This window comes from Heptranchias perlo, chromosome 4 (assembly GCF_035084215.1).
Source record: "Heptranchias perlo isolate sHepPer1 chromosome 4, sHepPer1.hap1, whole genome shotgun sequence".
Lineage (NCBI taxonomy): Eukaryota > Metazoa > Chordata > Chondrichthyes > Hexanchiformes > Hexanchidae > Heptranchias > Heptranchias perlo.
The window spans coordinates 1,694,102-1,707,169 of NC_090328.1; the positions used below are offsets into that span (position 1 = coordinate 1,694,102).

A 13,068-nucleotide genomic window follows, 5' to 3' on the forward strand; every position below is an offset into this window, starting at 1 on the left:
CACATTCTACAGATAACTTGCATTAATACAGCGCCATTGAAAAACATCCCAAGGCATCTTCACAGAAGCGTTGTCAGACAAAAACAGTCACCTCGCCAAGGACGGAATCATTAGCAAGGGTGACCAAAAGCTTGGTCGAAGAAGTGGAGGAGAAGGAGGAGGAGAGGGGGGGGGAAGGGTTTAGGGAGGGAATTCCAGAGCACCGGTCCTAGACAGCTGGAGGAACATCACCAAAAGGCCAAAGTCAGAAGACTGGAGAGTTTGGGGGTTGGGGGGGGAGGGGCGGGGTGCTGTAGGGCAGGAGGAGGTTACAGAGAAAGATGCGGGCAAGGCCATGAATGGATTTAAACAGGAGAATTTTAAAATGGAGGCGCTGGGGGAGCGGGAGCCAGTGTAGACCGAGCACATGGGCAGAAGAGATTGAATGAATTGATGTTTACACAGGACGGAGAATGGGAGGCCGGCCAGAGTTATGTTCCTTTGATATTACAAGCACTATCCCAGGTCCCAGACAGCTAAAACTATAATATTACAAATGCTATCCCAGGTCCCAGACAGCTAAAACTATAATATTACAAACGCTATCCCAGGTCCCAGACAGCTAATACTATAATATTACAAATGCTATCCCAGGTCCCAGACAGCTAATACTATAATATTACAAATTACTATCCCAGGTTCCAGATACTATTTTTTTTATTCGTTCATGGGATGTGGCCGGCATTTATTGCCCATCCCTAATTGCCCTTGAGAAGGTGGTGGTGAGCCGCCTTCTTGAACCGCTGCAGTCCGTGTGGTGACGGTTCTCCCACAGTGCTGTTAGGAAGGGAGTTCCAGGATTTTGACCCAGCAACGATGAAGGAAAGGCGATATATTTCCAAGTCGGGATGGTGTGTGACTTGGAGGGGAACGTGCAGGTGGTGTTGTTCCCATGTACCTGCTGCTCTTGTCCTTCTAGGTGGTAGAGGTCGCGGGTTTGGGAGGTGCTGTCGAAGAAGCCTTGGTGAATTGCTGCAGTGCATCCTGTGGATGGTACACACTGCAGCCACAGTGCGCCGGTGGTGAAGGGAGTGAATGTTTAAGGTAGTGGATGGGGTGCCAATCAAGCGGGCTGCTTTGTCCTGGCATGAATGTTACTTGCCACTTATCAGCCCAAGCCTGGATGTTGTCCAGGTCTTGCTGCATGCAGGCATGGACTGCTATAATTATCTGAAGGGTTGCAAATGGAACTGGACACCGTGCAATCATCAGTGAACATCCCCATTTCTGACCTTATGATGGCGGGAAGGTCATTGATGAAGCAGCTGAAGATGGTTGGGCCTAGGACACTGCCCTGAGGAACTCCTGCAGCAATGCCCTGGGGCTGAGATGATTGGTCTCCAACAGGGCAGTCACTCTCTGGAATTCAGCTCTTTTGTCCATGTTTAGACCAAGGCTGTAATGAGGTCTGGAGCTGAGTGGTCCTGGCGGAACCCAAACTGGGCATCGGTGAGCAGGTTATTGGTGAGTAAGTGCCGCTTGATAGCACTGTCGACAACACCTTCCATCACTTTGCTGATGATTGAGAGTAGACTGATGGGGCGGTAATTGGCCGGATTGGATTTGTCCTGCTTTTTGTGGACAGGACATACCTGGGCAATTTTCCACATTGTCGGGTAGATGCCAGTGTTGTAGCTGTACTGGAACAGTTTGGCTAGAGGCGCGGCTAGTTCTGGAGCACAAGCCTTCAGCACTACAGCTGGGATGTTGTCGGGGCCCATAGCCTTTGCTGTATCCAGTGCACTCAGCCATTTCTTGATATCATGTGGAATGAATCGAGTTGGCTGAAGACTGGCTTCTGTGATGGTGGGGATATCGGGAGGAGGCCGAGATGGATCATCCACTCGGCACTTCTGGCTGAAGATGGTTGCAAACGCTTCAGCCTTGTCTTTTGCACTCACGTGCTGGACTCAGTCATCATTGAGGATGGGGATGTTCATGGAGCCTCCTCCTCCCGTTAGTTGTTTAATTGTCCACCACCATTCACGACTGGATGTGGCAGGACTGCAGAGCTTTGATCTGATCCGTTGGTTGTGGAATCGCTTAGCTCTGTCTATGGCATGTTGCTTCTGGTGTTTAGCATGCATGTAGTCCTGAGTTGTAGCTTCACCAGGTTGGCACCTCATTATTAGGGACGCCTGGTGCTGCTCCTGGCATGCTCTTCTACACTCCTCATTGAACCAGGGTTGATCCCCTGGCTTGTTGGTAATGGTGGAGTGAGGAATATGCCGGGCCATGAGGTTACAGATTGTGCTGGAATACAATTCTGCTGCTACTGATGGCCCACAGCACCTCATGGATTCCCAGTTTTGAGCTGCTAGATTTGTTTTGAATCTATCCCATTTAGCACGGTGGTAGTGCCACACTGCACGATGGACCATGTCCTCGGTGTGAAGACGGGACTTTGTCTCCACGAGGACTGTGCGGTGGTCACTCCTACCAATACTGTCATGGACAGATGCATTTGCAACAGGTAGATTGGTGAGGACGAGGTCCCAGATCCCAGGACTATGCCAGGTCCCAGGCGACTGGTAGTATAATATTACAAATTACTATCCCAGGTCCCAGGGAGTTATACTGTAATATTACAAATTACTATCCCAGGTCCCAGGGAGTGACTCTGTAATATTACAAATTACTATCCCAGGTCCCAGGGAGTTATACTGTAATAGTACAAATTACTATCGCAGGTCCCAGGGAGTGACACTATAATATTACAAATTACTATCCCAGGTCCCAGGGAGTGATACTATAATATTACAAATTACTATCCCAGGTCCCAGGGAGTGACTCTGTAATATTACAAATTACTATCCCAGGTCCCAGGGAGTTATACTGTAATAGTACAAATTACTATCCCAGGTCCCAGGGAGTGATACTATAATATTACAAATTACTATCGCAGGTCCCAGGGAGTGACACTGTAATATTACAAATTACTATCGCAGGTCCCAGGGAGTGACACTGTAATATTACAAATTACTATCGCAGGTCCTAGGGAGTGACACTGTAATATTACAAATCTAACCATCAAAGATTGCAGCATTTTTGAACTTGGCTAACATGCTGATAACCAGTCAAATGTCTGAGTAAAAAATAGAATCACACGTTGTGCAAATGTATGAGTGGAGAGGAAAGTGCCTTAAATATTGTAACAAGAGACCCTCCAACTGCATGACGTGCTACTGAGCCACACAAGTCAGACTGGTCTGTGTGTACTTTACCGCAGTGAGGAAGTTACAATTGGCCTCAGTTTCCCTCAGGTGGTGAGGATAATCAGCCAGAGCCCCCTCTACAGATTGGATTCCAGTGACTGGAAAGTGTGAGTGTTGATGTTGGACAAGCACAAGATCAAGCTCAATTCCCAAAGGCAATCAACGTCAAGGCTTCCACATGCAGAATGGTCACTCAAGCCAGGTCCTCGAGGACTGCTAGTGCCTCACCGTGTCAGAAGGCGATGAAAGAAAAAGGCAGAAAATAGAACAGAAAAGATCTTTCCCAGTAAAGAATTCTCCAGCAACACTCATTTCAAAACAGCAGTTGGACAGAGACTTGCAGTTTGAACACATGACTGCACGAGCCCCCAGTCGGTCTGCTTGTGATGAATGGACCCTTGAATGAGAGGTGGATTTGCTTATCTGTTTACCTCAAATTCCACTCGATACACACGAGCCTCTCACTGGGATTGCTCCCTGATGGTGCTCAGGTGGCAGTGAGTGCAGTTTACACAATGAACTCTACCTTCAACATAGCCACAACAAATAGACAGTCTGGGTTTCTTCCCGCTGATCATTGCAAACCCTGCTGTCTGCTTTTTCCAGGGCTCTTAGTGTCTCAACATTTACTAACTCATGAACGTTAATACATCATGCAGAGAAGATGAAACAAAACCAATATCCTGAAGACACAGCAGGTCAGTCAGCATCTGTGGAGAGCAAAGACAGATTAATGTTTCTGGTAGGGTCCTTCTTCAGGTTTCCAGCATCTGCAGTTTTTCATTCATACCGTGGGGACTGATTTCAGAAACATAGGAGAAAACGTCCTTCCATCCCAACAAACTCGTGCAATAGATAGATCTAATTCCACAGGTACTAATACCTCACCTGTGACTGAGTGTCAGCAGATAATTTAACCACAGGCACTTCAGACCAAGTCCAATCCTCCAGGCCAATTGCAGCACTCCCACACTGTCCTGGCTGAGATTAACAATCTGAGCAGTCCCAGGATGATCCCGAGATCTAGCTGGTCTGCACGACTCAGCCCTACATCGAGGGAGGAGCACTCGTCAACAGCCCGTCGAGGGAGGAGCACTCAACAACTGCCCATCGAGGGAGGAGCACTCGTCAACAGCCCGTCGAGGGAGGAGCACTCAACAACAGCCCGTCGAGGGAGGAGCACTCAACAACAGCCTGTCGAGGGAGGAGCACTCAACAACAGCCTGTCGAGGGAGGAGCACTCGTCAACAGCCTGTCGAGGGAGGAGCACTCGTCAACAGCCCGTCGAGGGAGGAGCACTCAACAACAGCCTGTCGAGGGAGGAGCACTCGTCAACAGCCCGTCGAGGGAGGAGCACTCAACAACAGCCCGTCGAGGGAGGAGCACTCGTCAACTGCCCATCGAGGGAGGAGCACTCGTCAACAGCCCGTCGAGGGAGGAGCACTCAACAACAGCCCATCGAGGGAGGAACACTCGTCAACTGCCCATCGAGGGAGGAGCACTCAACAACAGCCCGTCGAGGGAGGAGCACTCAACAACAGCCTGTCGAGGGAGGAGCACTCGTCAACAGCCCATCGAGGGAGGAGCACTCAACAACAGCCCGTCGAGGGAGGAGCACTCAACAACAGCCCGTCGAGGGAGGAGCACTCAACAACAGCCCGTCGAGGGAGGAGCACTCAACAACAGCCCGTCGAGGGAGGAGCACTCAACAACAGCCCGTCGAGGGAGGAGCACTCAACAACAGCCCGTCGAGGGAGGAGCACTCAACAACAGCCCGTCGAGGGAGGAGCACTCGTCAACAGCCCGTCGAGGGAGGAGCACTCAACAACAGCCCGTCGAGGGACTCCCATAGTTTTTTTCTTGCACCTAAAATTCCACATGAAAGGGTTTTCACTGCACTGAGAAAGATCATGGCAGCAAGGTCTAAAGTGAAAAATCTGCTAACTCACACAAGGAGAATGGTTGTCTTTGCTACTGGTGCCCGGACTACATACCGAATTCCAGTGCTCAGCTTCCCTGGGTTTATACTGGATTTCATATTTGCGTGGGAGCCATCCGGAGCTGATGTCAGCAGTGGCTCCGTCCTCCCACCACAGCTGGATGTCCATGAACAATCCTGATTGGCTGATGTTCAAGAGCGCCCAGTTCAATGAGATTGGAGGATCTGGTTTCACTAACAAGAAAAAAAGATAAAGAGAGATCTGGTACAGTGACGCCCGGAGCGCGCGGGGGCGATGTGACGCCACGCCCGGAGCGCGCGGGGGGGGGAGGGGGGAGCTGCGGCCACGCCTGGAGCGCGTGGGGGAGCTGCGGCCGCGCCCGGAGCGCGCGGGGGAGCTGCGGCCACGCCCGGAGCGCGCGGGGGCGATGTGACGCCACGCCCGGAGCGCGCGGGGGCGATGTGACGCCACGCCCGGAGCGCGCGGGGGCGATGTGACGCCACGCCCGGAGCGCGCGGGGGCGATGTGACGCCACGCCCGGAGCGCGCGGGGGAGCTGCGGCCACGCCCGGAGCGCGCGGGGGCGATGACACGCCACGCCCGGAGCGCACGGGGGCGATGTGACGCCACGCCCGGAGCGCACGGGGGCGATGTGACGCCACGCCCGGGGGAGCTGCGGCCACGCCCGGAGCGCGCGGGGGCGATGTGACGCCACGCCCGGAGCGCACGGGGGCGATGTGACGCCACGCCCGGGGGAGCTGCGGCCACGCCTGGAGCGCGCGGGGGCGATGTGACGCCACGCCCGGAGTGCGCATGGGAGCTGCGGCCACGCCCGGAGCGCGCAGGGGCGATGTGACGCCACGCCCGGAGCGCGCATGGGAGCTGCGGCCACGCCCGGAGCGCGCGGGGGCGATGTGACGCCACGCCCGGAGCGCGCGGGGACGATGTGACGCCACACCCGGAGCGCACGGGGGCGATGTGACGCCACGCCCGGAGCGCGCGGGGGCGATGTGACGCCACGCCCGGAGCGCGCGGGGGCGATGTGACGCCACGCCCGGAGCGCGCGGGGACGATGTGACGCCACACCCGGAGCACGCGGAGGCGATGTGACGCCACGCCCGGAGCGCGCGGGGGCGATGTGACGCCACGCCCGGAGCGCGCGGGGACGATGTGACGCCACGCCCGGAGCGCGCGGAGGCGATGGGACGCCACGCCCGGAGCGCGCGGAGGCGATGGGACGCCACGCCCGGAGCGCGCGGGGGCGATGTGACGCCACGAGTGTGCAGAGGCCGAAGCACAATGTAGTGATTTGGGTAAAGATAAGCAGAGTGTGTCAGGAAGGGATGGAGAGTTTAACGGCAATTGTGCATCAGTGAAAAGGGTCAAATCAGGGAAAAATAGTAAAAAGTTTAAATTAAAGGAGGGGGTGTAGCCCTGATAATAAAGGATGACATAAGGACAGTCGTGAGAAAGGATCTTAGCTTGAAGGTCAGGAAGTAGAATCAGTCTGGGTGGAGATAAGAAATAACAAGGGGCAGAAAACACTGGTGGGAGCAGTTTATAGGTCCCCTAACAATAGTTATACTGTTGAACAGAGTATTAATCAAGAAATAAGAAGAGCTTGTAACAAAGGAAATGCAGTAATCTTCATATAGACTGGGCAAATCAAATTGGCGAACTTAGTTTGGAGGACGAGTTCATGGAATGCATTCGAGACAGTTTCCTAGAATAATACATCGTGGAACCAACCAGGTAACAGGTTATTTTAGATCTTATCTTGTGAAATGAGAAAGGGTTAATTAGTAATCTCATAGTAAAGGATCCTCTGGGGAAGAGTGATCATAATATGATAGCATTTCACATTGAGTTCAAGAGTGACATACTTAAGTCCTAAACTTATACAAAGCCAATTACATAGCTAAGAGGGGCGAGTTGGCTCCAGTTGATTGGAAAATTAGATTAAAAGATATGACAGTAGATAAGCAATGGCGAACATTTAAAGAAATATTTCAATATTCTCAATGAATACACATTCCATTGGGGAATAAAAACTCCACATGAAGAGTGATCCATCCGTGGCTAACTAAAGAAGTTAAGGATAGAAATAGATTAAAAGACGAGGCTTGTAACATTGTCAAGAAGAGTAGTGAGCCTGAGGATTGGGAGAGTTTTAGAAACCGGCAAAGGACGACCAAAAAATGGATAAAGAGGGAGAAAGTAGAATATGAATGTAAACTAGCAAGAAGTATAAAAAGTTTATAAGATCTTCTACAAATATGTAAAAAGGAAAAGAGTAGCAAAAGTAAACGTTGGTCCCTTAGAGGCTGAGACAGGAGAAATTATAATGGGGGAATAAGGAAATGGCAGAGACGTTAAACAAACATTTTGTGTCTGTCTTCACAGTAGAAGACACAAAAAGCAAACCAAAAATAACGGGGAACCAAGGGGTAAATGAGAGTGAGGATCTTAAAGTAATTAATATTGGTAAAGAAAAAGTACTGGAGAAATTAATGGGACTAAAAGCCGACAAATCCCCTGGACCTAATGGCCTACGTTAGAGGTGGCTGCAGAGAAAGTGATCTTCTAAAATTCTCTAGACTCGAGATCACTCCCAGAGGATTGGAAGGTAGCAAACGTAACCTCGCTATTCAAGAAAGGAGGGAGAGAGAAAACTATAGGCCAGTTAGTCTGACATCAGTCGTCGGGAAAGTGCTGGAATCCATTATTAATGAAGCGGTAACGGGGCACTGAGAAAATCATAATATGATTAGGCAGAGTCAACATGGTTTTACAAAAGGAAAATCATATTTGACAGATCAATTAGAGTTGGTTGAGGATGTAGATAAGGGGGAACCAGTGGATGTCGTATATTTGGATTTTCAAATGGCATTAGATAAGGTGCCACACAAGATAACGGCTCATGTGATTGGGGATAATACATTAGCATAGTTAGAGGATTGGTTAACAGTGGAAAAAAGAGAGTAGGAATAAACGGGTCATTCTCAGGTTGGCAGGCTGTAACTAGTGGGGTGCCACAAGGATCAGTGCTTGGGCCTCAGCTATTTACAATCTATATTAATGACTTAGATGAAAGGACCGAGTGTAATGTATCCAAGTTTGCTGACAATACAAAGCGAGGTGGGAAAGTAAGCTGTGAGGAGGACACAAAGAGTCTGCAAAAGGATACAGACAGGTTAAGTGAGTGGGCAAGAAGGTGGCAGATGGAGTATAATGTGGGGAAATGTGAGGTTATTCACTTTGTTAGGAAGAATCGAAAAACAGGATATTTTTTAAAATGGTGAGAAGCTATTAAATGTTGGTGTTCAGAGAGATTTGGGTGTCTTTGTACACATAGGAACAGAGGAACAGGAGTAGGCCATTCAGCCCCTCGTGCCTGCTCCGCCATTTGATAAGATCATGGCTGCTCTGTGTTCTAACACGAAAGAGAAAGTCAACATGCAGGTACAGCAAGCAATTAGGACAGCAAATGGAATGTTAGCCTTTACTGCAAGGGGATTGGAGTATAAGAATAAGTAAGTCTTGCTGCAATTGCACAGGGCTTTGGTGGGACCTCACCTGAAGTACTGTGTACAGTTTTAGTCTGCTTACCTAAGGAAGGATATACTTGCCATAGAGATGGAGCAATGAAGGTTCACTAGATTGATTCCTGGGATGAGAGGGTTGTCCTATGAGGAGAGATTGAGTAGAATGGGCCTATACTCTCTGGAGTTCAGTAAAATGACAGGTGATCTCATTGAAACATATAAGATTCTGAGGGGGCTTGACAGGGTAGATGCTGAGAGATTGTTTCTCCTGGCTGGAAAGTCTAGAACTAGGGGGCATAGTCTCAGGATAAGGGGTCGGTCATTCAAGACTGAGATGAGGAGGAATTTCTTCACTCAGAGGATTGTGAATCTTTGGAATTCTCTGACCCAGAGGGCTGTGGATGCTGAGTCATTGAATATATTCAAGGCTGAGATGGATAGATTTTTGGACTCGAGGGGAATCAAGGGATGTGGGGATCGGGCGGGAAAGTGGAGTTGAGGTTGAAGATCAGCCATGATCTGATTGAATGGCAGAGCAGGCTCGAGGGGCCGAATGGCCTACTCCCACTCCTATTTCTTAGGTTTTTATGTGATATGGTGAGACCAGGAGGGTGCGGGGGTGGGGTGGGGGGTGGTGGCGGCGGAGGGGGGGGGGCACGGTGGGAGTGGGGAGTACGGTGGGAGGGGGCGGAGGGGGGGCACGGTGGGAGGGTAGGGTGTGGTGGGGGTACGGTGGGAGGGGGGCAGCAAGTGGCTCCTGACTGCATGATATGAATATCCTTGTGATACAGTGAGGTTCTCACAAGGTGCAGAGTGTATCTGAAAGACACACCACTCAGCCACCACTTACAAATAAGCAATGATAATTTCAGTCCTCTACCGCGATGAGCAGCCGTTTATTTACCAATATCATCGAGTGTAAAGCATCGTGGCTCGTGTGTGGTGTTGTTAGATTTTAGGTGCAGACAGTATTCAGTCTTCTCCGAAGTGTAGGACTGATTGAAATAGCAGGTGTTTTCTCCGCTGACATACATTGGACATTCTCTCCAGTTGGAATTTTTCCTAGACAGAAATAGCAATCATTCAATAATTACCACACAAGTTGGCACACAACTATTTTTGGTGTTAGATACAGAGTAAAGCTCCCTCTACACCGTCCCATCAAACACTCCCAGGGCAGGTACAGCACGGGTTAGATACAGAGTTAAGCTCCCCCTACACCGTCCCATCAAACACTCCCAGGGCAGGTACAGCACGGGTTAGATACAGAGTTAAGCTCCCTCTACACTGTCCCATCAAACACTCCCAGGGCAGGTACAGCACGGGTTAGATACAGAGTAAAGCTCCCTCTACACTGTCCCATCAAACACTCCCAGGGCAGGTACAGCACGGGTTAGATACAGAGTTAAGCTCCCTCTACACTGTCCCATCAAACACTCCCAGGGCAGGTACAGCACGGGTTAGATACAGAGTTAAGCTCCCTCTACACTGTCCCATCAAACACTCCCAGGGCAGGTACAGCACGGGTTAGATACAGAGTAAAGCTCCCCCTACACTGTCCCATCAAACACTCCCAGGGCAGGTACAGCACGGGTTAGATACAGAGTAAAGCTCCCTCTACACTGTCCCATCAAACACTCCCAGGGCAGGTACAGCACGGGTTAAATACAGAGTAAAGCTCCCTCTACACTGTCCCATCAAACACTCCTCATTCAGGTATAATATAATCATAGGATCATATAGCACAGGAGGCCATTCGGCCCATCGTGTTTGTCCCTGCTCTTTGAAAGAGCTATCCAATTAGTCCCAGTCCTCTACTCTTTCCCCATAGCCCAGTAGATTTTTTTCTTTTCAAGTATTTATCCAGTTCTCTTTTGAAAGTTATTATTGAATCTGCTCCCACTGCCCTTTCAGGCAGTGAATTCCAGATCATCACAACTCGCTTCTGCACCAGTTCATTTCCCACACCAGCCATCCCTGTAGCCCCTCTGACTAAGATTGTCAATTTAGTACCTATTAATGGACAGTTTTATGCCTCGGCCAAAACCACTTGGAGTTGGTTAGCTTGGTCAAAGAGATGGGATTTCAGGAGGTTCTCCAAAAGAGGAGAGATGTGGAGAGCCAGAGGCAATTAAAGAGGAAATTCCAGGAAGTAGGACTCAAGCAGCTGCAGGTTCTGATGCCAAAGGGCGGTGGGGGATACACAATGGCGGGAAATATAGGGCCAAAGGGGATTGTAGAAATGGCACAGGGCGAGGTCATGGAGGGATGTAAACACAAAGCAGAGTATTTTACATTTCAGGTGTTGGGAATGTGCAGAGGAATTTTGGACAAGTTAGAGTTCATGGGGGTTTGAGGATAGGAGGCCAGTAAAGTGAGTGTTAAGAGTCTGGAGATGAAAAAAAGCACATAAGGGTTTCAGTGGCAGATGAGCTGAGATAAGGGCGGAAGCAGGCAAAGCGTGGAGCTGGAAATTGTTAATTGCATCCATGTGATTTATAACAATTAGTGTTAATTGTATTCAGGTGGTGTATATCAATTGGGGACTCTCTTGTATCCATTTATAAGAGAGCTGATCTCGGGTGTAGTGTGGAGCTCTGTGAATAAAGGTGTGGAAGCAGCTGAAATCTAGGTTCTAGTATTCGATCCTTCACCACTGGGCTAACCAGCTTCTAACAGAAATGTGCAGTATTTGTGATGTAGCACACATGAAGTTGGAAGCTCAGCTCAGGTCAAAAAGGATACCAAAGTTGCGAGCAGTCTGGTTAAGGGAGGGAGCAGAGTTTGTGGTGGGGGTCAAAGATGATGGGCTTTGGTCTTCCCAGTCTCAAGTTGGGGGAGATTAAGACTTATCCAAGACTGGATGTTTGATAAGCAGGCAGTCGAGGGATAGCGCAGAGGTGCAGCTTGGTGTCCTCAATGTACATATGGAAGCTGACCCCGTGTCTGCAGATGGTGTCGTTGAGAGGCAGCATGTAGGGTGAGGAAGTGGAGGGGCCGAGGATAGATCCTTGGTGGATTTTGAAGCTGATGGGATGGGATGGGAAGAGAACACATTGCTGGAGTCCTTTCATCTCATTGACCAGACCTGAATTCAAACCCAGATCTTGAAAATTAAAATACAGTCTGCTAATCCACTGAACTACTGAGCCCCTGGCGGTAATTTTTTTTGTGAGTGCACTCATTGGAAGATGGATTAAAAATTTGTCCTGCTTGTATAAGTACAAAGATTTTTTTAACCCTTTGTTGCCTTTCCTTTTCTCCTGAGTATTGACTCTATCTGGGGACAGTGCCCTGGGTCCCAATTCTTTGTCCAAGTGGCTATCCGTGTACACCTGGACAGTGAGTGGCAGCAAGTTATTTCACTTGGGTGTTTGATGGCTACGCCTCTCCAACAGTGATCACTGGATAGACGTCAGGAGCCCTGACTGAGTTTTCTCATTTGTAAACCAGGGTCATTGAATGTATTTTAGTCAATATACCCCCTGCCACCCAGGCTGTTATCAGCACAGAACAGGGGTTGAACCTAGAACCTCCCTGACCCGTAAGACTCAATACCATGTCTCAATGAGAGAGTGCATCACCTGACAGCAGGAGGAACCCTGGAAATCTCAAGATCTGCTTAATGTCGTCAAATGGGGGCATCTGCTTGGGTTGTAAAATGTAATTGCTTCCTACTTAATGGCTCTGAAAGACTTAGTCAACATAACTGCTGAAAATGAAGAATTGTGCTTTTGAGTTAATCTAGTTGCTGGATATTTTTAGAATTGTATGTCTACATTAATGTGCTGAGAGTCTCAACTGTGTAGAACGTAGACACAACATTGCTACAAAAATAAATAGCAAAGTCTGAAAAATGCAGAAATGATCAGTGTCGACCCTCACCCCTTCGTATAGAAGAGTTTCAGTTGGCCGTATTCTGTCAGGTTGTGGTAATTTCCCACACTCCACCTGCACGTGAAAGTCTCCTGTTCCAGTGAGCGGCATTCTGTGATCCTAGGCCCTTCAAAGGGAAATGAGAAAGGATGAAAGATTGACAGTGCACTGAAATACAACGTGAAAGACTTGCAGTAGTCCTGTGTCGTAAACAAGACGGATTCCAGCTGCGTTCCAGGAATACACACTGTCCATTTTCAATGAATATGGCACAGCATGTATGCATTAGCTGAAGGATTAACAAGTTCATACAACAATCCCACAGGACTGCTTCTTCCCAAAACGTTGCCATAATCACACACACATCCTCACAGCACTGAATGTCACTGTCATTTTTCTCATCTTAATGAACCTCATCACTTATCTCTGCACCAGTTCAAGGCCCGTCTCATTC

At 49.3% G+C, this 13,068-nt stretch overlaps 1 protein-coding gene across 2 annotated transcripts in view; it reads right to left on the reverse strand.

Moving 5' to 3' along the window:
• LOC137320682 (growth hormone receptor-like) overlaps nucleotides 1-13,068 on the reverse strand; it is a 221,288-nt gene that overhangs the window by 56,139 nt on the left and 152,081 nt on the right. The window contains exons 3-5 of one of the 2 annotated variants that reach the window (XM_067982360.1): nucleotides 12,624-12,741; nucleotides 9,643-9,800; nucleotides 5,249-5,427 (exon numbers count right to left, since the gene is read on the reverse strand). In XM_067982360.1, coding sequence (XP_067838461.1) covers nucleotides 5,249-5,427; nucleotides 9,643-9,800; nucleotides 12,624-12,741 — 455 coding nt within the window. The remainder of the gene's footprint in view (nucleotides 1-5,248; nucleotides 5,428-9,642; nucleotides 9,801-12,623; nucleotides 12,742-13,068) is intronic. The other variant, XM_067982361.1, reaches the window with a different exon arrangement.